General features: G+C 36.5%; 1 protein-coding gene across 6 annotated transcripts in view; it reads left to right on the top strand.

Annotated features, from left to right (window-relative positions):
* LOC127951082 (collagen alpha-1(XVIII) chain) overlaps window positions 1-7735 on the top strand; it is a 45613-nt gene extending 37878 nt beyond the window's left edge. For 5 of the 6 annotated variants that reach the window (XM_052548721.1, XM_052548724.1, XM_052548722.1 and 2 more), the window contains 16 exons: window positions 841-894; window positions 983-1039; window positions 1130-1189; window positions 1305-1346; window positions 1910-1934; window positions 2027-2101; window positions 2549-2574; window positions 2766-2864; window positions 2983-3127; window positions 3685-3749; window positions 3851-3979; window positions 4084-4185; window positions 4960-5022; window positions 5114-5311; window positions 5438-5553; window positions 6676-7735. In XM_052548721.1, coding sequence (XP_052404681.1) covers window positions 841-894; window positions 983-1039; window positions 1130-1189; window positions 1305-1346; window positions 1910-1934; window positions 2027-2101; window positions 2549-2574; window positions 2766-2864; window positions 2983-3127; window positions 3685-3749; window positions 3851-3979; window positions 4084-4185; window positions 4960-5022; window positions 5114-5311; window positions 5438-5553; window positions 6676-6892 — 1473 coding nt within the window. In that variant the 3' untranslated portion in view covers window positions 6893-7735. The remainder of the gene's footprint in view (window positions 1-840; window positions 895-982; window positions 1040-1129; window positions 1190-1304; window positions 1347-1909; window positions 1935-2026; window positions 2102-2548; window positions 2575-2765; window positions 2865-2982; window positions 3128-3684; window positions 3750-3850; window positions 3980-4083; window positions 4186-4959; window positions 5023-5113; window positions 5312-5437; window positions 5554-6675) is intronic. The other variant, XM_052548725.1, reaches the window with a different exon arrangement.
* Window positions 7736-23994: the final 16259 nt, after the last annotated feature.

The raw sequence follows: 23994 nt of genomic DNA, 5'->3' as shown, positions 1-23994 counted from the left end.
GAAATAAGACTAAGTATCTTATATCATTTTCTTCATCATCAATCAATCTTTATTTTTATTCTTTATATGTGTACTTACCCTGCTTTCTCAGGTTTGACAAAGCTCTCATTCTGAAACAGAAAACCTTAGAGTTTCCCTCATTTCAAGGTTAACATACTCAGAGTTTTCATTTAACCTTCTTTGTGAAACGGGCCCCAGAAGTGTTCCCTGCGCGATGAAGCCCATTAGAAAACAGTTAGAATGCCTTATAATTCAAGCAATGAAAGAAAAAATAGCCATGTATGAGTTTTTTTGTTTTATATTAACTGAACAAGCAAAGTATTTTTCTCAATATTAGCACATAAATATGCCAATAATTTTATACAACAGTGTAGAGCTACAAGGTGTTTTTATTCCTTGAATTAATCTGTTTTTGAACGAATCATTTGAACCAGTTATTCAGCGGTCCATTCACTTCATTCAACATGAATCAGCCGTTTTGAACGAATAGTCTGATTCGAATTATGCAATAAATAATTTATTAAAACAAGGATTTGCTGCCAACTACGGGTGGTTTTATTGTCACCTTATTTATCCATGACAGTCTTAAACCAGCCAAGGTGCCAGCACAAAGCACATCCAGCAAAATATTGTTTAATTAGCAGTACTGACCCGAATTCCTCAATTTCAGGCCCCAGAATGGGGGGGGGGGCTTAAAAATAATAGTTGTTTAATAAGGCAAATTTTTCATTAAATAAAAACCTTTTTAGACAAATTTTGTGATGATTATTTAAACAAACCCTAACCTTTTTTTTTACAGTTCAACCGATGAGAATATGTATGTTTATCTTTAATCTTTAGGGGCCGATTGGACCACCTGGGCAAAAGGGAGAATATGGACTTCCTGGTCGACCGGTAAAAAATAAATAAAACAATGTGTCTGTTTATTTACAGTCTCACTATCTCATGCTTATTTCCATTAACTCCCTTAAATTTCTTTCAGGGCAGGGCTGGAATAGCTGGAAGGAAAGGGGACAAGGGAGATTCTAGTGGCCCCCCTGTAAGTTATTTTTTTTTCTTTGTGACATGATGCTTCCATTATGTTTCACGTCTTCATCTAATTAGATAAAATGGCTTACCTGTATTCAAGGGTCCGCCGGGACCACCTGGACCTCCAGGGCCACCAGGACGAGTAATTGGTCTCAATGGAGTAAGTTTATCTTCTTATCAGATTTGCAGCATATGGAAATTAAATTGAGCATCAAAGTGTCCTTTAACCTATGATGCAATTTTCACAAAAGTCATGAAATAATTCTGCTCTAAAGACAGTTTTCCCAGTTCCTCCTAGACCACACTGCAAAATACCAGTAAGTTAATGAGTGAAATTCTCTTATTGGTGGTTTGGCTTTGGGTGTGGCGCATGTCCTTCTGGCTCAGCTCCTCCCCCTAATACACTAGCCCCGCCTACTTTGCTTTCTAAGGTGCTTTTGGATTGGGTTCATGGTCTTAAAAACAGCATAGAACAGTTTGATTTGAAAACAGATCTAAATTAAATTTTACTAAAGGGAATATTTTATTTATTTTTATATCTGAATAATGCCTGCGTTATGCTTTTATTTGCAAATTAAGGAATGTGTGTCCATGGTTTTTAACCCAGTATCTCATCTCATCTGAGGCACTCTCCTAAGCTCACCAAAGCATGTTGCATGAGCTCTAACATTTGTTGGGCTCAGCAGTGTAGCAGCATGGTATTATGGTATTTTTCATGGTGTGTACGTTTTAAAATGCCACACTAACATAACCGTTTACTCCTGAATATGCTGACATTAGCCAGCCTGGATTAATTTCCTTTTTAATATTTCGTATCATCACTTCTGTTATGTCCAAAATATTGTCAAATTTTATAAAAATAAATACATTTGTCTTACAGGTCAACAACAACAATTCACAACAAGGTATAAGTAGCAGATCTAAAATATAGCAGCTTTTTCAACTATTTTTTTTACATAATATTTTATATTTCATAATATTTTTCCAATTGAAACAGGCAGTGGAAGAGCATCATTAGGAGTCAAAGGGGACAAGGGTGATGTGGGAAATCCTGGGTTGCGAGGAACTGCAGGTATAATAAAAATGCCTTATTTTGGGAAATTACCTATAAAACTGCATTGTAATTGATTATGTAATTGACTGTGAAACTATAATTGATTGATTAAATTACCTAATTTAATGTTGGTTTTTAAGGTTCTTAATGGTTTTGCGCTTAGCATATTTAAGGAGTACATAAATCAAATAACAGGAAGGAACATGATTGTTATATACCACTGATAAGAAGTACTTTTAGCCTGTGTATAAAATTATCATTGTGGTTTATCTTTTTTTTTTTTTTTTCACCAATGTGCCGTAGGACTACAGATTAAAATTGGTCACTCTGGCTAGATCTGGCACATTTTGCATTGATTTTTGTGTATTATGAATATGAACAAATTTGCATTACGTGTTTATATGGCACTGACAGACAGTCCAGTGACTAAACCTGAACAATGATCTTTGTTTTCTTTCTTCACAGTGCCTTTGTTTCCTCATGGTCATGTGGTAAGCACTTGTTCAGTATCTCACATATAATTGAAAAATACCTTAAGCATTTGTGTAGATTCTGTAATCACACTTAAAACTTAAAATGGACAAAAATTTGCACAAACTCTTGTTTAATGGTGCATTCATGCTATGCCACAATCAGAGCTGTCCTCTGAGCTGTTGACAGTGTTGAGTGTGTGTCTCTTAAGGGTGCTAAAGGTGATGATGGCTACAAGGGGCAAAAGGGAGAAAAAGGGGATCCTGGTTTGCCTGGCTCACCGGGGCTGCCTGGGAGGACAGGCCTTGTGGTGAGTCATCTGAAAAAAGACATAAACTGAAACTATCCTTCTTATGATACAGTACATTTTATTAAGTGAAAGTGTGTCTTTTCACATTCCAGCCCCAATGTGACGCTTTGTGTTTTAGGGACCGAAAGGTGACTCTATTGTTGGTCCTCCTGGAGACACTGGTCCCTCGGGCCCTCCAGGACTGCCTGGCTATGGAATTCCAGGACCACAGGGGCCACCAGGACCTCCTGGACCACCAGGCACTCCATCTGCATATGGCTCTGGTAACAACAAATAACTACTTTATCATGACTGCAAAAATATAACTTTTCCTAACTTTAAATGGCTAGGCAGAGCGCATTCTTAAACAGAGTCATTTTGAGGAACTTTATTAGGGCTTAAAACTTCTTATCGACAACTTAATAATGCACCAAAATTCTGTTTTAAAATGGACAGTTCCAGTCCTTGATTCTGATTGGTTGAGCTGTGGTCAAAGCTGTTGTAAATTACACTAAAAAAATACACCTTTGTTTACTTCTGTGTCTTGCCCGGACACCACTTTGTTGAAACCACAACTGTTTCTGAGCATCTATATTGTCTGGTGGAAGAATACTGTTTTTATTTATATTATTACACATTATTTGCTTGGTTTTGTTCTGTGAAACCTTATTATGTATATGGAATAACCATTTTATAAAAGCAATAAGCCCAGTGAAGCCATGGTTTAGAGTGAATTTATAAAAGCTAAGGGGATTTTATAATTCCCCCTAGGTGTTATAAATTCACTGTAAACCATGGCCTCTTGGGGCTTATTGCTTTATTTCACTTGTTTCTGTCTCAGCTGCAAGTCTCCCTGGACCTCCAGGTCCTCAAGGACCGCCTGGTGCTCCTGGCAATGGAAACCCTGTAAGTTAAAAGGGACGAAACTCAGCAAGCTCATAAAAGGATAAATGCGCCTTGCATTTTTTTTATTTGTCTAGTTAATGACTGCTTACTTTGCCACCCAGGTGAGAACATATAAAAACATTCAGACCTTGATAAGAGAGACCAATCAGGCTGCGGAAGGGACTCTGGCATATGTTATAGACAAGAGTGAACTGTATATCAGGGTACGAGGGGGCTGGAAGAAAGTAGAGGTATCTACTCTTTATATTTCTCTTAAAAACCAAATTAAAAGAGCAACTTAGCTCCTTGTTGTCTGCCTATTCAAATGTTTTCTGATGTGTAACTGTGTTGTTAGCTAGGAGAGCTAATCCCAGTTCCTCAAGACAGTTCCTCGTCTGCTTTGTCACAAGGCCTGAGCAGACCCAGCGACCGCAGTGTACCTAGAGTTCCTAGCCAGGTGCGTTATGAGTCATACATATACTGCAGTCTGGGGATGTACCAATATTCAAATTTTGGGATATACCGATAAACTGGTCATTATTACACAGATAACTAATACACAGCTGATAATAAAATCCTATGCTATTTTAAAATCAGTCATTTTAAATGTTACAAGTGAGTTTAGGCATTGCAACAGTTTAATATACAGTATAAAGAAAATTTACATTTTAAATTCAGTGCTATTTTAGTATAATTTGTATATTATCATTGCATTAATAAATGTTTTGAATTAGCTCTTATTTTTGTAATTTGAGTTTTATTCTAATTTTGGTTTCTTGTTATTTTTTAATGCTATTTTGTCATTTTTATTAGGTTTTTATTCTGTTTAGCTTTAAATGATTTCAGTTATTTTTTTCTTCATCTAATATTTACATTTTAACTTGTTTGTATTAGTTTTCTTTTAAGTTAATAATATACATTCTGTTCGAGATTTGCTGAAGATTAAATATATTGTTTTTAAATTAACTTTTTAAGTAAACTTCAAGGAAATGATTATAGAAAGGTTAATCAAACTGATTAAATATTGAATATCGTAATCATAAATGACAAAATATCTGTCCGATATCTGGTACCGATATCCCCAGTATGGTCTTAGAATCTTTGTTCGTTTACTGCCATTCATCAAAACCAAGAGAATTGTTACAGTATTCTAGAATCAAACTCTAATTTCATTTAGAATGTTGTATACTGTATCTTAATATCTGATGTGAATATCTAATGTTTATGTCAGGAGTTGAAGAGCTTCCGGCCAGACTACCATGTTTTTCTACAGAATTCGCACTCAGTGCCAGCAGTAAGGGTTGCTTATAACCTTGTTGCTTTCTAAATAATTGATATGAAAAAGTGAGCGCTTTGACATGATCTTTGACCTTTGATCTTCTCAGTTGCACCTGGTGGCACTCAATGCCCCACTCAGAGGGGACATGCATGGAATCCGAGGGGCAGATTATCAGTGTTTCCAGCAAGCCCGTGCAAGGGGCCTGACATCCACTTACAGAGCTTTCCTCTCCTCTCACCTACAAGACATTTCCAGCATCGTCAGGAAAGGGGACCGCTTCAGCTTGCCAGTGGTGAACCTTAAAGTATGTAAAGGAGCTTGCCTGCAACAGTAGATTTTAATCAAGTGTTTTTGGTCAGTGAGCTCTCAATACATGTAGTTTGCCTAGGTTTAGCTGTCTAAATTTAGCTTCTTGTGTTTCCCTCTCTAGGGAGATGTGCTTTTCAGCAGCTGGATGGCTATGTTCTCTGGCGATGGGGCTGTTTTTGATCCACTTACACCGATTTATTCCTTTGATGGACAAAATGTCATGACAGATGAAGCTTGGTAAATAGCTTTTTTCCTTTGTGTGTTAAATTAATTTGTCTGCTAACACTTTGAGTAAGGTTCTAAATGCTACAGTATTAATTAGGTATATTTCAATGAACAATCAAAGAATATGTCACAGCAGTTATTAATCTTAGTCACCCTATTTTCTGAAAATTAAGCACTAGGTCAATGTCACATTGGTGTATAAGTCACATTTTAATGTCACATTTGGAAATAATGTAAATGTAAATTTCAGTGTTATATTTACTGCCGTTATTTTTAGATACGAATTCAAAAATGTAACTTATATTCTGAAAAATGTACACATCTACATTTCTACATATCTTTTAACCAGAGCAGGGCAAGTTAAAGTGTTATTAACGAGTTAATGCATTAATTGATTAAAGCTGATAATTAACTTTCTCTGCACAGTGGAGTGCATTGTTTTGTTAACTTTGTGGTTTATTATTTTGAGTCATATGGGACGCGGTAATACACGGCCCTCTCACAATATATTGTTTTACACATCTATCTCTGTAATCCATTAATCGCAGAAAATCATGTGATTAATCGCGATTTTAAAACAATTAATCGGTGCCCAACACTAATTTTAACATTTCAAGTTATCTAAATTAATATTATTTCTTATATTTTGAACAAACATTACTTAATAAATTGTATGTAACTATGGCTCAAGGCCTCAGACGCTGGAAAAATGTGACTTACATTCTGAAAAATATTAATTTCTTAATTTCCGCATTCTTTTAAATCTTTCAAGTTATCTAAATTAATGTTATTTCTTACATTATGAACAAATGTGAATTAATAAATTGCATGTTACTAGGCCTCAGAAACTGGAAAAATGTGACTTATATTCTGAAAAATACACATTTCTACATTTCTATATATTTTAACCTTTCAAGTTATCTACATTAATATTATTTCTTATAATATGAACAAGCATGAATTAATAAATTGTATATTACTCTGACTCAACACCTCAGAAACTGGAAACAATTTATACATTTATAAATTTCTACAGTACATCGATTTTAACCTTTCAGGTTAATCAAATGTAATATTATTTCTTATATTATTAACAAACCTGAATTAACATATGGTATGTTATTATGACTCAAGGCCTCATAAAGTGGTGTGGCACGGCTCGAATAACGCGGGCATCCGAATGACAACTAGCTACTGTGAGGCCTGGCGGACGGGTGACATGGCGGTGACGGGACAGGTGTCTCTTCTGCAGACCGGCAGACTGCTGGGGCAACAAACGCGTAGCTGCTCAAACCACTTCATTGTGCTTTGCATTGAGAACAGCTACATCCAGAACACTGGAAAGAACTAGAAAGCTGACAATTTTAAAGTAAAGTAATGCAGATGTAGCGAGCTGCAGTGGCTGGGATAATATCCAATCTACTCTTTTAGGGAGAGAGCTCCTATGAGAAGTTACAAGCCAGGGGAAATGGCACTGCAATCATGTTGTTTCGCTTCTTCTCTGAGCATGATGTAAATATGTATAAATCACCCACTGATACTGTTCAATCAACGACCCACCGAGTTCTATTAGAATACCAAAGAATACCTCACCCAGACATCAACAAGCAAGAGTAGATCTATTGTATGAATTCACTGCATTACTCTGTGCCTTCTCAGATGACATTAGCCCCTCCTCACAATAACTAATACAGAGGTTTTGTGTGTGTGTGTGTGTGTGTGTTTGTGTGTGTTTAATGTATTAACTACCAATTTGTAAACACAAATGTTGATAGATAAAAGATGCTTATTTTTAATCAGATTAAATGCCAATATTTAGACATCTGTATTTGGATATGCTGTGTTCATATGAGGGAGTTTCGGAAGTTTTTAAATGCACTGTATTAATAATTTCTTGTTTTGTTTTAGTTTTCACACCCACAAAGCTCCTTTTCGTGAACTTGCATTTACACTAGTATTTAAGAAAGGCAAAAAGTCTAATTTGTTATGTAAAAGCAGCACATAAAACTAAAAACGTACAGAGGCCACAACCACATTATAACTCTTCACTGTTTAATCTTTCTATGACATTTAGAAAGACGTACTAGAAAGTCAGTAACAGCGTTGTTTATCTTCTAGTATGAAACAGTAATAAAGAATTCCCCTTTTTTATTATTTGAATGGTGCTCAGTGAATAAATGTTTTGTTTTATACAGTAAGTGTGCTTGTCTTTTGTTATTGTAGTTTAGAACAATACACACAAACATTTAGAAAGGATTAGAAACTATATATATATATATATATAGACACATTGTGGAGATTTTCTTAAGATTCAATGTACCTGTCTCTTCTCAAAGTAAATAGGACTATGTACAACATTCAAACGTTTTGGGTCTGCACAATTTTTTCAATGTGTTTGAAAGAAATCTCTCATGTTCACAAGGCTGAATGTTTCTGATCAGAAATACAGTAAGAATGTGAAATATTGTTACAATTTAAAATAACTGTTTTCTATATGAATATATTTAAAAATGTAATGTATTCCTGTGTTGGTAAAGCTGTATTTTCAGCAGCAATTACTCCAGTCTTCAGGGTCACATAATCTGTCACGAATCATTCTAATGTTGAATTTTTGTGGATTCTTTGATGAATAGAAATTTCTATAGCATTATATGTCTACTGACACTTTAATCAATTTAAAGCTTAATAAATGCATTGATTTCTTTTAAAACAAAATCTTACTGAACCCCCACTTTTGGTAGATATCAGGTCACAAGGGGGCAGAGTGGAGATGCATAAAGCAGGACATGTGGTTGAAGAAAAAAACTAAATGTACAGTATAATGATTTTAACAAGATTTAGTGCAAAGCTTGACACAGATAATATTTTACGGTTACTTTTTGCAATGCAGCCTCACTTCCAAGTTTATCTAAAATGCATCTAAACAACTTTTAACGTAGTCTTAATAATAAATCATCATTGGCCTCTTTCTTTTGCATCACATCATGTCATTACCTCTGTTTTGTACATCAGCAGCACAGTCTAATACAGATAGTTCAATTCCACTCTGACCAACAGGAAAGAGACGTTTGCTGCAGTCCACTAACTGCAGATAATAGCTTCTCATCAATCTCTTCCTTCAGGCTGTGTGTCTGGCCTGGCTCATTTCACTCAGAGGTCATATAGTTCTTTCACTTCTGGCCATATAGAGACTCAGTATGTTGACAATAATGATTCAAACCCTTTTTATTTCCTATTTTATGTGTCATGGAAGCACAAATGTTGAATCTAAAGCAGCACATGCATCACAAAAAAATGCATTTAGACTGTGAATGCTGCACAGAGACACCCTAAGGGCTTTCATACAGGAAATATAATTGCATGTTATTATATTATGTAAATGTGGAGACCAAAACCATCTAAGGGATGTTGTTGTTTTCTCAGCTGCGTAGCCTATGTACAATTCCTTCCATGATTATGTCATGATCTCTCTGATCACAAGAACTGCATTTGGGACGATAAGATCAATTTCCAAACAACATTCACGGGACAGATTCGCAGTAGTTTTGAAGCACAGCTGAACTCCCCTGCTGAAGGGTGAACTTGTGGGTGGGGCATATTTCTCCGCGCTGACCAATCAGAACGCTCTCTTTTTCGAAGCAAAGACCTGACTACATGAATGTGTGAGAAAAAACTGACCAGTCCTAAAGAATGATCTCTACCACGATGGACGTGGGAACATTACTTAGTCGCTCGATATTGCTGGCTTTACTCATACTCACGGTGACCCAGGAGGCGCGAGGTAAGTCTTGGGACTGTAACACCTCGTAGTTTCCCCTCGTTTTACATTTCTCAAGTTCTATTCGTTTCCTTTTTTCAGAATACTAGTTCACTAGGTGTGTTCAAATATGGCGCAGGTCATAGGAAGGTGCGCTGGCATGAGAGTTTATTGATTTTCGTGCTGTGACATCGGTCACATCCACAACAGTTAGCGAGCGGTATCTGACGGGGAGATGAGATGGAGTGGCTCGCGCATGCAATCGGAGCACCGCGCGAGGTTTGGATATCGCGACACAGTATTCTATTTACCATACTTCAAAGCTCCCGTTAATTTATAACAACCTGTAGATCAAATGTTCAGTCATCTGAAACTGTTGACTAGATTTGCTTTCATTCTCGATCAGCAGTTTACCTTCAGTCAGTTTCCATTACACATCTGTTTCTCACGTGTTTTGTGGCGATAGACGTTTTTCATAATATGACGTTTAAAAACTCCCTGTCGACTCATTTATCAATTCAAAATGTTTTAGGGCAAAGCCCAGACAGGTTCTTATTAATTTCCGATACGCACGAGTGACATCAAAGTCTGCATTTCAATGCATCTGCCATCAAGTTATATGGACTGATAGTAAACCTGTTTTACATGTTTACTTGAGGTGTAATAACATATCGGACTATTTCTGTACCTTACCAATATCACAGGGTATTCTTAACATGCGATACAGAACATCAGTTCTGAGATAGCTGATATATTCCATCCATTATTTTTTGTTAAGTACATTTAATATGATTGAACGTCTATGGATGCAACAGTTTGTTTTATTAGAGGCGTTTTCTCAGTACACGCATCTGTCGTGGATACAAATGACACTTCATGCATCAATTTCAAATCCTCACAGCAATGATTTCAAGGAAAACAACAATTCCCATTGAGATAATTTGGTGATATATGACGAGATAACATGACGAGGCTTGTTTGTATTTTGACTAGAAAAGCAGCTACATTACTTTTTACACAAACAAATGCCTTTTATGTTTTTCACTCATTAAGAGCATACGTTTTTTCATTGTTTAATGGCATTTCAATTATTCATGTGCATTCAGCTATCAAGCCAAAGCACAGCTTTCTTATTGTCATTCAGATTGTACCTAAATACAAATTAAATTATTGCTTAATTACATTTTTGAATGTAAAATGTGCCAAAAAGCTTAAAGGGTAAGTTCACCCTTAAGTTCAGACCTCAAAGCATCTTAGGTGTATATGACTTTCTTCTTTCAGACGAATCCAATCTGAGTTACATTAAAAATTATCCTTGCACTTCCCAGCTTTAGAATGGGAGTAGGTGGGTGTTTTTTTTTTTCCCAAAGTGCAGAAGAGAGAACAAAACAAAATGCTGGTCACGAGTAAGAAGTACAAAACAAGGATTTGTAAAGAAAACTTTCAATATAAGCCAAGAGGAAACTGGTTTTCTTTTGCTAAAGTAAGGAAATGTTGCTTCCTTTGCTCCTGTAAACAAACTTGTGAGACTAGCATATTATCACAGGCTTGTGCGCTGTGCATACAGTACATCCCACATAACAGGGCTCCAGACTGTTTTTACTAGGAGCACTGAAACCTTTTAGGATCACAAGCAGAAAATTTAGGGGCATACCTTAAATCAGCTTGCAATGCAATCATTCACATATTTTCCCCATTTTAACTGTATTACTGATAAGTTATTTGATATCTTTAATATAATGTATATATAAAATGACTATTGTTTTTTTTTTTCGTGATTGTTTAATTTCGAAATATAAAGGAAAAAGTATAAATGAATGACTAATAAGCCAATAACTGCTCCTCTGCTGCCATCTACAGGTTATAATGGTGATTTCAGGTATTTTTTTAATTTTACGTTAACGGTCCCGTTTTTCGTGCTTTTTTGAAGCAGTGACAATCTTAGTGCGAATCCGGCATTAAACTGATTGAGATTGAGGGTGCGGTCCTCAGCAAAATGTGCTGCACATAGTTTTACATGTGGATTATAATTTTCGGGAACCGAGTTAAACAAAAATTGTAACCATTGATCTCGAAGTACAGCGTCCCTGGGAAGCCCAAACAAAGGTGATTGGACTCCAAGATGAAAATAACAGCGTTTCGACGACATGGGGACAAACACATACGCAATTGTTCCTCTTCTCCGTCGGAACGCACCAAGACCACACCCCCTTTTTTGTGTATTCATGTGGGCGGAGGTTAGTCAAAAAACTGTTTAAGTGACGTCACTGCAGGAACTACGGGGATCTAGTCCAAACGGGTCGTTCGTTGTAGGCAAATTTTGGTCATCCCATTGAACATAACGTTCAAGTTAGATCATTTAGTACTGTTATCATTTGTGTGAAATGCTTTTAAGTCATTGAAAATTGCTTGCATTTCTCTCTCAAAAGGCTGTACAAAACCTGAAATGATAATAATAATGTAATAATGTAATAACATTCAACTATTTCTGCCACAACACCATGGTTACAGTAAGTGTTACTGCTTATGGTTTTTTACGTCAGCGCTGTATGATCTGTTTATAACAGAGATTCTGTGCAGAATGTGAATGCATCTCACTAGATCTCACAGCAACCTTTATTCATTGTGCTGCAAATTCAAACACTTTTCACTTGAACTTTTTTTTAATCTTCTCTTTTGCATCTAAGTGATGCTGCGACCTGCCGCTGCCAAGATTTGTGCTGGCTTTCTCTCTCTATTGGCATTGGGGGTGGAACGATACAGAAATGTTGCGGTTCAGTACGTACCTCTTTTTTCGTGCTCACGGTTCGATACGATTTCAATACAACAGAAAAATATATATACTACGATCAGTTTCTTTTCATTTATTTCAAATGTACAGTAGTAAAAATAATAATAATAATTCCACCTAGATGTGAAAGTACTAATATTATTATGTCATGTTAAATATATAATCTGCATTACATATATACATACAAGAAATACATTCTTGAAATATATTTGATTTAGTTTACAGATAAACAAGGGGAAAAAACTATTTATGCTGAGTTTCAGTTCAATTCTGTGACAGGCTTAATTTTTTCACAGAAAGAACACTCAAATGGCAGAAAGCCACATCTTAATTATTTTCTTTATTTTACAAAAGCACAGAATTTTGTTTTCATTGTGACTGTACAAAAATAAAAGCAGACCTTTATACAGCGATGCATTATTAATAAGACAATAAGTGTTTAAAGTTGATTCTGATGGTATAAGGAAACAGTTGAAGTGATTGCGTTGGCACGCACGCATGCATGCACACAGACACACACACAGACACAGAAAACACATCAGTTCCAGCATTGCTAACTTGACAGCACAGTTGGTACTTTATCGAAATAAAATACAGTGAACCGAACATCAGCACGCACGCCTCTGTGTCACCATTGGAACTGAAGTACAAAGCCTATAATTTACATAATAAATAAAAGTTTAGCATTCAGATAGTAAATATAGAAACATTAAATATTTGGATTTGTGCCGAATGAGATAAGTAGGATACATGAGCACAAAGCTCCTTTTCTCAAACAGTTGAATGCATAAGCCTTTAAAGTATACTCCTTTGCCAGTCTGTGAGAAACGCATTCAGAATCAATGTATCTCTTTGATACAAATGAAAATATATTGTCTTTGTCTATTTATGTGTCATGTGTAATCATTATAAAGTACATGATGGACCACATTAAATCACACACATCTAAAGATTTGTCTTTGTGAGAGACCCTGTTATGAAAGCTGCATTCATATCTGCTCTGGAAGATTATGTTCTAACAACACTACATGAATGGGTTTTGATTACCCCAAACCCATAGGCGGTCTGAAACACATGAGCCACATCGTAGTTCTATTGCTGCTCTCTTGTACCTCAATTATATTTGAGAGCCAGTGAGTTTTTATTCCTGTTTAAACATTGAAAGATACATTGATGTAAAAAGGGTCCCCTTAATAAAATTCAATCACAAGTGGTCTAATACACATGTACCAAATGTAAGCAGTAATGTATGGTGTTAAAATGATGCCTAAAAGATTTGCATGTGCAGGGTAAGATTTGTGAAAGTGTACACAAGCGTAAATACATTTTGCATTCGCAAGTGTATATTTGTAAAATTGTAAATCACGTTTCTAGTGCAAGAAAAAAAGATTTACACTTTTACTGTGTTTTTTTTTGTAAGTGTAGTTCATGTATTATGAAACTGCAACCTTATGCTTAGGCAAAATAGATATGATCTTTAATCTTCTGACTTCCATTTTTCCACACTTACACTTTTGGGACTGTTGTTTCGCCCAAATACAGCTAAAAGCATTGTTAGCCAGCATTTTGCAAGCGAAAACATTCGTATCCAGAACTGGAAAACGGACTGACCATGTAAAATCAGTGTGTGTGTGTGTGTGTGTGTGTGTAAAAAATAAACTGTTGCAAATGACTAAATTACTTCTTGTGTGCATGGGGCAAAATGCTCCCCAAATAACCTGATGTATTTATGCAACTTTGCACTTGCACTTTTGGCACGATTCTCTCACTGATTTCAGATGTGCAAGCGTGAGTGGGAGGTGGGACATTCTTCTTGCAGCTAATCAAATGAGGCTCTTGCTGACTCTCGATTGACTCTTATCTGATTGGTTCAGTAAACACTCCAGACGCGAGAACACAAATCTTTATCTTCATTTGACTCAGCATCATTAGTATTGCCGGAATTTTATTGTTAATGCACACATATTGAAGAAGTGTATTAAATAATACAATATATTAATAAAACAAAAAAGCATGACCCTTTATAAGCTGTGATCAGATCACTCAGATGGCCTCATGTATAAAACTTTGCGTAAATTTCATCTAAGTATGCGTATGCAGTTGCAGATTTTGAATAAATGTTTTCAAATGTATAAAAATGTAGTGTATGCCACAAATTGCACAAAATACACTTCATAAATCCATGTGGGAGATTTTGTGCACAAGCTTTATTTCTTACTCCAAAATACCAGAAATTATCATATAGGGAGCTTGCAACAGCTCTTTTTGCATCACATCTGCATATAATTTTCATATGCATGTTGCCATCCATACACAGGATACTGTGTATTGATACAGTTGAAAGTTGCCTTTGCCAATTCAATTCCTCTGCTAAAAAAATATATTTTCTTAATCAGTATTTGAAAATCCATAAAACAAGACTCAAAATGAAATGAAATGTTATTTTTGAGAGATATCTTAATAGATTAGACCTTTTATTGTTCTTATACTATAGCAGATTGTTTTTCCTTTGTTAATGGAGTTTTGCTCTAAGAATGTTTAGATATGTCCTGTTAACAAAATCACTGATGCAGATTATTTGGAGTATTAAAAAGTCATTTTAGACTGAAATGTAAAAAAATTAAATGTGCACAGCATAATTCACTAGGGTCACATGGGTTATCTTTGTTATCAGGATTCGGTGGGACAGTCCTCTGTTTTCTGGGTATTTCAGTCTGGTTTTGTCCTTGCCTCTATTAGCACACCTGCATGGGACAGATCAGTGCATGGGCATCAGAGTCAATCACAAACTAATGGTCCGTTTGACTACCAAATGTGTCTGGCAGTGTCTGTCATTATACAGTCTTGCCAGGCCAACTCTCACAAGTCGAGTGCACATCAGAGACTAGTCTTTATTTAAATGTTTTCTTTAACTCTGTAATAAGATTTCTGAATTTAGAACCCACAGGAATTGAAAGTTGTAGGATCCGAGAAATCCATTAAATACACACCATCCAGACTAAAATCCCATGGGAAACATCTTACAAAACAGCACATCCATCACCAGTCTTCACTTTTTCAAACATAACATTTTAATGCCTTTTCAATTGTTTATATGAATTGCATGTAAAGTTATTTGAGCACAGATTTTTATTTGAAATGTGTGTAAATGTAAAGAACGTCTTACTCATTTTCTTTGGATTGTTACTACACCTCCAGAGTTACCAAAATGCTTTTACATACACAAGGTCTAGAGGGTGCAGACAGTACACATATTTTTTACTCCCAAGTTTATTTGTATATTTATTCATTTTTTATGTCCTTAGTGGGGGAAATAATGTATGCAGTTTTTGGTGCCCTGGGATCAGGTCTCCGGTGTAAACAAGACCTTTGTAGATACTAGAATCATTTTTGGACTGACATTAGGACAGTTGCAGTAACTCTCTAATTATATTTTCTGAGTTTCTTTATTTAGACTGAAGATTTCTGAGTCAGTCCAAGGAACTCATGTCGTGTCCTACTCATTCAGGAAATTTGACCATTTTTTCCTCTTCTTTTTTCCCAAGCCCCTCCCTCTGGGTTAGGAATTCTTTTTTGAGCTAAAGACACACAGCAGTTAAAAGATTAATGAGTAACCTCTGTGGACACTGCCACTGATGGACAGATGTGAACCTTTGCTAAGAGAAAGACATACAGTAGAGAGCCGAGGTTGGTTTGTGGTTTACAGAGAGATCCGTGCATGCCTGAGCATATTCTCTCATGTGGAAATAGCAGAGGGTCAACGTGGATGTTTAAAGAGCAGGTTATTGACTTTAGACAACAGAAAATAAACTGAAATTGAATTCCCAGGAAACATTTCAGTCAACAAATTAACAGCCAATGATTAACAACCAATACATGTGCCCCCTCAGATTTTTGAGCCAAGTGGATATTGAATGCAGCTTCCAAAAGACAAAAATAATTGTGTATATTTGATACAATCACACCGGTGTGATTATAACGCTTCAGCATATCATATCAGCTGCAAAAGTCAAATCTGCGTTCGATGGCTGGCACTGAACCAGAGACAGACGCGTTTTTACAGCACTGTGCATTAACCAATCACACACAATGCTGTTGAGCTTATGAATGCAATGACCAATCAGATGTGTTTTCTTCATTCACTGACTGTCTGAATAGACTACCTCTTTCTGGCCAAATCTCTTGTCAGAAACGAGAAAGTGCAAATTTGTGTACAAATCTGTAGGATATTAATTTCATAGTGTAAACAGCTTCAGTGATTTTAATGGGGAGTTTTCGAGAGTGCTTGAACTAGAATGTCAGTGAAAATGTTCTTTGATAAAATGTAAATGTTCTTTTGCTCACTTTCTGTACAACGAGAGTGTTATGATTAGTAGCCTAACTCGAAATGTTTTTATTCCCATTAACTTGTTAAATTCACATTAAATATGAACTCAGTCTTATTAAAAATATGTTATGGCATGTCACCCATATGTTAAGTAAATATACAGGTTTTTTATGTATAGTTAATAGATTACATTATTAGGTTACTTTGACCATTGCCTAATAGATCACCATAATCTTTAAAAGTGAGAATCAAGATATTTCATAATAATTCAGTTAATGCGTTTGGGAATGTTTTTAATAAAAAAAAAATTATAATAAAAGTGCCGTTGTGGCTGCCGTGTGTCACATGTTCTAAGTAGTATTTTTTTCTGCCCATTTTATGATCGCATTCCTCCAGTCATTGTTTGTTTTGGTTATGTGGTAGAGGATCGAATGTCCGTTTGTTGTGGTAATCTAAATTAAGTTGGTGGCGGTGTGCTGCTGGCCACAGTGTCTTTCTGAGTGTGACTCACAGCAGGCGACTGGCTTGGACGCAGCCTCCTCTGTGTAATGTTCTCCAAACTTGGCAGCTTAGGATGTCTGACTCCGTCCTCCAGACAAGCTCAATGTGCGTATGACTAAGGAAATGTGTTTAGAGCTTTAAACTGTCCTCTGATACTACAAAGCAAAATTTAGTAATTACCACGTTAAAGTAAAGCATATCTGAGTTTTTAATAATAAAACTTTAAATTATTACACACCTTGCTGAAAAAAAATTGCTTAAAGAGGTCATGTACTATAAAAACATCCTGTAAGTTTCAGAACTCAAAATGTTTTCATTGGTCTTAAACAGCTCATATTGAAGCCAGTCTGGCAAAATGACTATGATTTGTACTGCTTATCGCCTCCGCAGAAGAAAATGTATGCCTGCTTCTACATCGCTGCATGTTTTTAGCCCCGCCCACTGATTCACGCATGTAGTGTAAACAAGAGAGGTGGACGCGGGTCTACACAGAAACCAAACAATCTATATTGGATCTGACATTAATGTTGCACCACACAAGTGTAAGTAACTATTTTTATTATATGGTCACTGTTGCTTTGTCTCTTATTACAGATGGTTTGATATGTACTGAGTATTTATGTTTTTGACCTAAGTCTCCTCAACGTCCATCTACGAAGGATGTATGCAGTCAAACATACATAACTGTTAGCCAGTCATAGTGGCGGACGTGTACTTCAGGGTCTACAATCTGCCATGTCTATTCAAACAGAGGGTTCTGATGAGGGCAGTTATAAACAGGACAGAAAATTGCCTGTTCTAAATTATGATGTTTTTTGATGTATCAAACCATCAGGAACATGTCCCCTTTAAACCAGCCTTACTAGAGCTGAAGAAGATCTTTGCACGAACCCGATGGGACCTGACGCGTTCGGGCTTAATTTCTATAATCTTACGCGGGCTCGGTCTTGCGCTCCAGTTTGCGAGGTAAACGAGCGGTCATGTGATGTGTTTCGATTAGCGCGAGAAAGATGCGAAAATGTAGCCTATGCTGAGTAGGTGAAACGGAGGCTTGCCTCTGGCGATTATGTTTTGGTTGCACAAGCAACTAAAGAAAAGTCTGAGGTGTTGAAATGTTTTGACCGTGTTTATAATGAGTATAATGAGCCAGTGGGTTATATTGCTGGACGCACCATAAGTGAGTGCAGGAACGTGCTGAAGCCATCTACAGTGGATTCAATAATTTTCCTCCACAAAAACATGTAAGCTTATCCTAATCTCTGTGAGTAAAGGTTTTTCAAATGATAACTCAATATTCATTGAGTCTTAAATGACTTATTTTATTTCTTTATTCCTACTTCCAAGGGGTCTAGTCTACAAATCTGATCAGATCTTTCCAGTCATTCAAAACAAAAGCATGTTTGAATTTAGTATTAAGTAGGCCGCTAATAGAAATGCCAGCTTACTCGTTTATTACTCATTACACTGACATGGATGTGGTCTAGTCTGTGCTGTCTGGACATGCCCACTTCCTTTTTTCTAGCCTGAAGAATTTCCAGTGTTACTCCAGTGAGTAAAGAGACACCCAGCCATAACATGAGCTCTTCATCTTGTGTTGTATTTTAGTACATTTGAATAATCATCACTGCTGATCCGATGAACAGAGTGGAAATAGGGCAGACCAGATATTACAAATATAAGATATGATATTAAACATTTTAATAAATTACATACATACATTAATATACAAATTTGATCATGCTTCATTTCTGTGGTACATTGAGGTGAGGTGGCTGTATGGGTGGAGGCTCTGAGTGCGTAATGGGATTTTTAAAGGTAACTGAAAGCAGTGGGTTCAGCAATGTGCTGTAACTAGTTGCTAAGAGACAGAAGTAATTATTTCCCTTTTTTCTGTGGAGATGGACAAAAAACTATTTAATGTCATGGGTTTATCAGTAACAAGTAAACCCAATATAATCTTTTGAAATTGGTTACACTTACAACTTCATTCAGAGGAATGACTGTGACTACTCGCAGCATATACTGCATACATAATGAGCCCAGTGGGCACAGAGTGAAACACTTTGTTCGACTTTCTGCTCCTTATCTCTTCTCTGAGGGAATCATTTAATTGGAACTTTGCTTGATGTAAAATCTCTAAGTTAGAAACATTACATGGGTTTTTTGCAGTAAGGTCAACAAAACTGCTTTGTCAGATGAGATGCGATTTAGATTTTTATTTTTAATTAGGCAAAATGGTACTTCCTTGTAAGACTTGTGTGTGTGTGTGTGTGTGAGAGAGATTGATGTCCTTCACAAATAAGGCTAGTAGACTTTTTTTTTTTTTTTACTAAAACTAAACAGCGTGTATATATTTTTTCAAATTGAAATATTTTCTTGAGAATGTTTGTTCTGTGACTTGCTGTAGTAAACATGCCAAATACTGCTGTTTCTGTGTCAATACCAGTATCTTCTCAGAACTTTAAGAGTTCAAGTTTGATTTAAAGGGATTTAAAGGGATGGAATATTACTTTAATATTTTTATATATTAATATTAAATAATACAGAAAAACTAATTTAATTTCTACATTAAATAATTTCCACAAATTCCACAATGGTCATGTAAAACAACACACTTTTTCCTGAACAAAAGTTACCCATTTCGGAGCATGACTCTATAAATGAAAATGAGCTATTTCTTTTAGTGCCGAGTGCGGGACCTGAGCAGTATGACATCATTGATAATTGGGACTGTTTAGGTTTTTTTGGGGATTAAAAAAAAGAGTGAATGCATTTTTAAGGTGGTTGTGTCCACAAACTGCTCAGACTTATTTGCAAACACTATGTAAAAGTAAAAATTTAGCATCTGATGTCCCCTTTAAGAGGCGGGGCATAAACTGTTTGAACAGGATGATTTGGGATAAATTCTGCTTATTTTGTCTTCTTGGAAAATGTTAGTTTCTTCTATGGCTTCTGAAGGGCAGTACTAAATGGACAAATATGATATTGCAAAAACGTAATTAACAAAATCGGTTACAAGTAGGGACAACAATGAAGGGAGTCACTAACAAAGTTCACAGACTTTTTCCACAGCACTGTGAATGTTAAATGGGATGTGTTAAAGACAAGAAAGATCATAACTGTATGTTGTTAGCTTGAGCACATTGTGTTTTATGACCAGTTTATGCAGATAAACCACTAATCCTTTTCTTACCACTGTAACTTAATTGTTTATGTGGTAACTGTCCCTTTAGAGTTTCTATGTCCATTGGATATTTTCCTATCTCTCTTAAATGCCAGTCTGTGTCTATTTTTCCATTTCATGAAATTTTAGGATGGTGGTCCAATTACCACTGATGTATTTGTATTCTCTCCTGCTGTTTTTCTTTCTAAACATGCTATTATCTGCATCTCGATTCTTTTTAGCAAGCAGGAGAGATATTGTCAACAAAATTGCACTGTAATTAACCAAAAGGTTTATAAAACACTAGAGAAGTGCAAGATATTCCTAAAAACATTGAGAACACGACTCTCTCAAGGATAATCTACAGGTGGATTTTCTTTTTTAATAAAAAGGTTATTACAAGGTACGGTTCAAGTTAGTTTAATGACATGACCTTTGGTAAAAATGATTAATTTCAACATTAACCAGAGACCACATTTGTCATAATAGTGAACATCATATGAAATACACCAATGAGGAACGTACATTCTTACATTCTCATGAATAAAACAGCAGGCGTCAAAGATGATGATGACATTGATTTTTAACTGCATTTGTCTCAAGAGACCATTGTGCTTTTATCCAGCTTGGCCTCTGATTTTTATCTACATGGTCTTTGTTGCCCTGGGTTAAGGAACTTATCAGCCATTTTAGAGGCATGGAAAATTGCATCAAGAGATAAAGTTGATGAAAGCAACAGTCTATGGGGAAGTGCGAAAGAGGAGGGATATAGATGTGTCTGTAAATGTAATGTTAGTTCTCTGACTGTTCTACAATGCAAACTGTAAAAATCTAAATCTCTTATCGTTTACTTACCCTCAAGTCCAAACAGCATTGGACCCCATTGACTTCTTCTGTGTAAACAAAAATAAATAAATAAACTGAGATTTCTCCACAAAAGAAAGTCATACAGGTTTGGAACAACAAACCGTGAAACAAACCAAACGCAACGGTTCTCCCCTACTGTATGCATATATTCTCCCTGAAATCATGTGTTTTCCTTTCAAGAAAAGAGGTTTATTGCATCTCTCAGCTTATTTCAGTCTGAATTCACACACTGGTTTAATTGAGGCCTGTGGCTGCTCGAGGTTTGGCCGCTGCTGTCTCTGCAGGTTTGTGTCCTTGAATCTCCACAGCACTAGGCTTCAGACGGCGTCTGGGAGCTACGCTGACCGTCTTTTCTTCCTGTGTAACCCGGTTAACAGGACATGCTCAGTGATTTGAACTGATGTTGAGTTTAGGTCATGTTTACAGTTTGGCAACATCGATTTGTGTAGGCAACAACGTATATTAATTTAATACATTGCTAAATGTGGTTTCAAACTTTAGATGTGCAAGCTGCACCATTAGCAATTCTGGATAACTTGTGTCTGTACTGATTTAGCTCTTTGTGTAGTTGATAATGGAAAACGTTCTTTGGAAGTTTTGATAATGGCATGATAGATTTTATGAAAAACTGCAGTTGGCAGCCTAACTATTTAGAACATTTTTCTATTTATTATGCCCAATGTTTTTATGACCTTGTGTTGAGTTTGAAATGTAATATTTTATTGGCATGACAAACAATGTACAATCTTACTGAATTATTGAGAGACTACATGAAATATCTGTACTTCAAAAGATTAATTGATCACAGTATAGAACTGTATATTTGAGTGAATGAGGTGACAAGTGACCAGTCCCAGTGTTATGTTAAACATTCAAATCATATTGGTGCCACGTGCTCCAGTGATTGGGTGCACACACTGAGATCAGAGAGGTACATATTCTTTTAAGTTGAGGGAAGAACATAGTGGAATATGGAAAAATGGTGGCGTTTTCCTTTAACAAGATAACTATTTAAATGTCTCCTAAACTAGGATCTCTTTATCTCTCTTTTCTGAATCAGGATTGCTGTGCTATTGTGAGCGATGTGTAAATCGGACATGCAACACAACTGGCCTGTGTTTTGCTGTCATTGCAAAGTCTGCCGGACAATTTGTGGCCCAGGAGAGTCAGTGCATTCAGCTGGATGATCTATACCCACGGGACAGGCCTTTCCAATGCGCCCCCTCCAACAACGGCAAACATCCGTTTTGCTGTGACACACACATGTGCAACAAGAACCCAAAGGTCAACCCAGGTGAGAGAACAATATGATCTTCAAAGATTGAGTCTCTATAACTTCATACTTGAATTATAGTGTGTGTTGCAGTATAGTGCTTTTATAATGTCTTCAGATCTGGTGTCTCGTTGACTGTACAATGCTTGATTCAAATTTGTTTTGTTTTTTTTGTTTTTTTTACCTTGAGCTCACAGATGCAAGACCCAATGTGTCAATACATTTTCCATGTCACTTGAATGAAAGATGCAGACCTTGGAGTGCACACTGGCTCTTGCGTCACAGATAGAGACATTTGGTAAAGAATATATAGCTCTCATGCTCTCCACTTCGCAATGATGATAGAGACATAAGTGCTTTGCTCTTTCAAGCCAGCTCTGTTGCTTAATTTGTTTCATTAGTTTGAGCCATGTTTCGATTAAAATCAATTGTGATTTGAAACTTAGCCTGCAGTAGTGCACCAGAGATGAATGACCGAATTACTAATATGTGACCCTGGACAGCAAAACCAGTCTTAAGTTGCTGGGGTATATTTTTAGCAATAGCCAAAAAAACATTGTGTGGACCAAAATTGTAGGTTTTTCTTTTATGCCAAAAAACATTAGTGTAACGGGGCTGACGAGATGGGAGACATGCAGATCCATGTGCAAGCTTTTATTGGACAGAGGCATGGTCATAACAAGCATGGGTCAAACAATGGCAAACAGGTATATAGAGGGCAAGACAAGAATAATCCTAGGACAAGCGAACAATATCCAGAGAAGTAGACAACAGGTGCAATCCAGTAACCAGAGCAAACGTGTCAAATCACGAGAAGGAGGGCAGAGCAAGGAAAAGACTAGACTATGAAAACTATAAAACTGACACAAGACTATGAAAACAAGAAACTAAAACAAGACAATAAATACAAACACGGAATGGCTTGGAATCACCACTATCGCAATGAGAAGAATATATGCAGAACAATGCAGTGTTGTGTTCTTTTCTCATCCCAGATATGTAACATTGCAAGTTGTAAGGAGATTTTGTCTCTTATAGCCCTACTTTTTGCTCATTCAGTTGCATAAATTGTGCATTTACATTCCATCTCCGTTATCACGAAACCCAAAACAGACAACAAAAACAGCTCCGATCATGGTGTTCTCCATTCACCTGTTGTTGACATATGTAAATTACGCAAATTAAAGATGCAGCTGTAAGCTGCCTCAATGGTCCTGTCCCAAAGGGCACCTCCGCTGTCTTCCTCTGAGTCCACACTTTCGTGACGTAATGCCACTTTGACTGTCGAGTAGAAGTTTGCTGTGGCGCTCGCTTCAGTGCGGGCTTGGCAGAAGTGCGTATTGAGGGCCCATAGCAGCCACAAAGGGGACAAAAGCACTATTCTGGAAGCTAAAATGACAAATGGGACACCCTTCAGTCTTGTGGAATTAACGGACACATATATGCGGCAGCCATTGTAAGTCTGCAAAACTAAAAGTGCACATGAAGTGTTCCATTTGGGACAGGGCCAAAGTTCCTGCTCCCGGTGTGAATGCAAGCAGGAAAATGGCCAGGGGGAGAAATATTTTCTAAAGAACCACCCTGCTGGAGAGTCTCAGAACTAAGTTCCTAGAACTATGCGATGCAAAAGTCAAAAGAACATCTTTCAAAGTCTCTATCTTGTGGTGCCTATTAAGATGTAGCAAGGTTAATTTTTTGTGTGTGTGTGTGTGTGTATTGTCTAGAAAATGGTTTGAGTGGGACCAGTGCTGTAGTGTGAGCGATAGCTTTTATT

The sequence above is a fragment of the Carassius gibelio genome, chromosome B2 (genome assembly GCF_023724105.1).
Source record: "Carassius gibelio isolate Cgi1373 ecotype wild population from Czech Republic chromosome B2, carGib1.2-hapl.c, whole genome shotgun sequence".
NCBI lineage: Eukaryota > Metazoa > Chordata > Actinopteri > Cypriniformes > Cyprinidae > Carassius > Carassius gibelio.
Note: the sequence above shows the minus strand (reverse complement) of the source record. Positions and strands in the feature narration are given on the sequence as shown.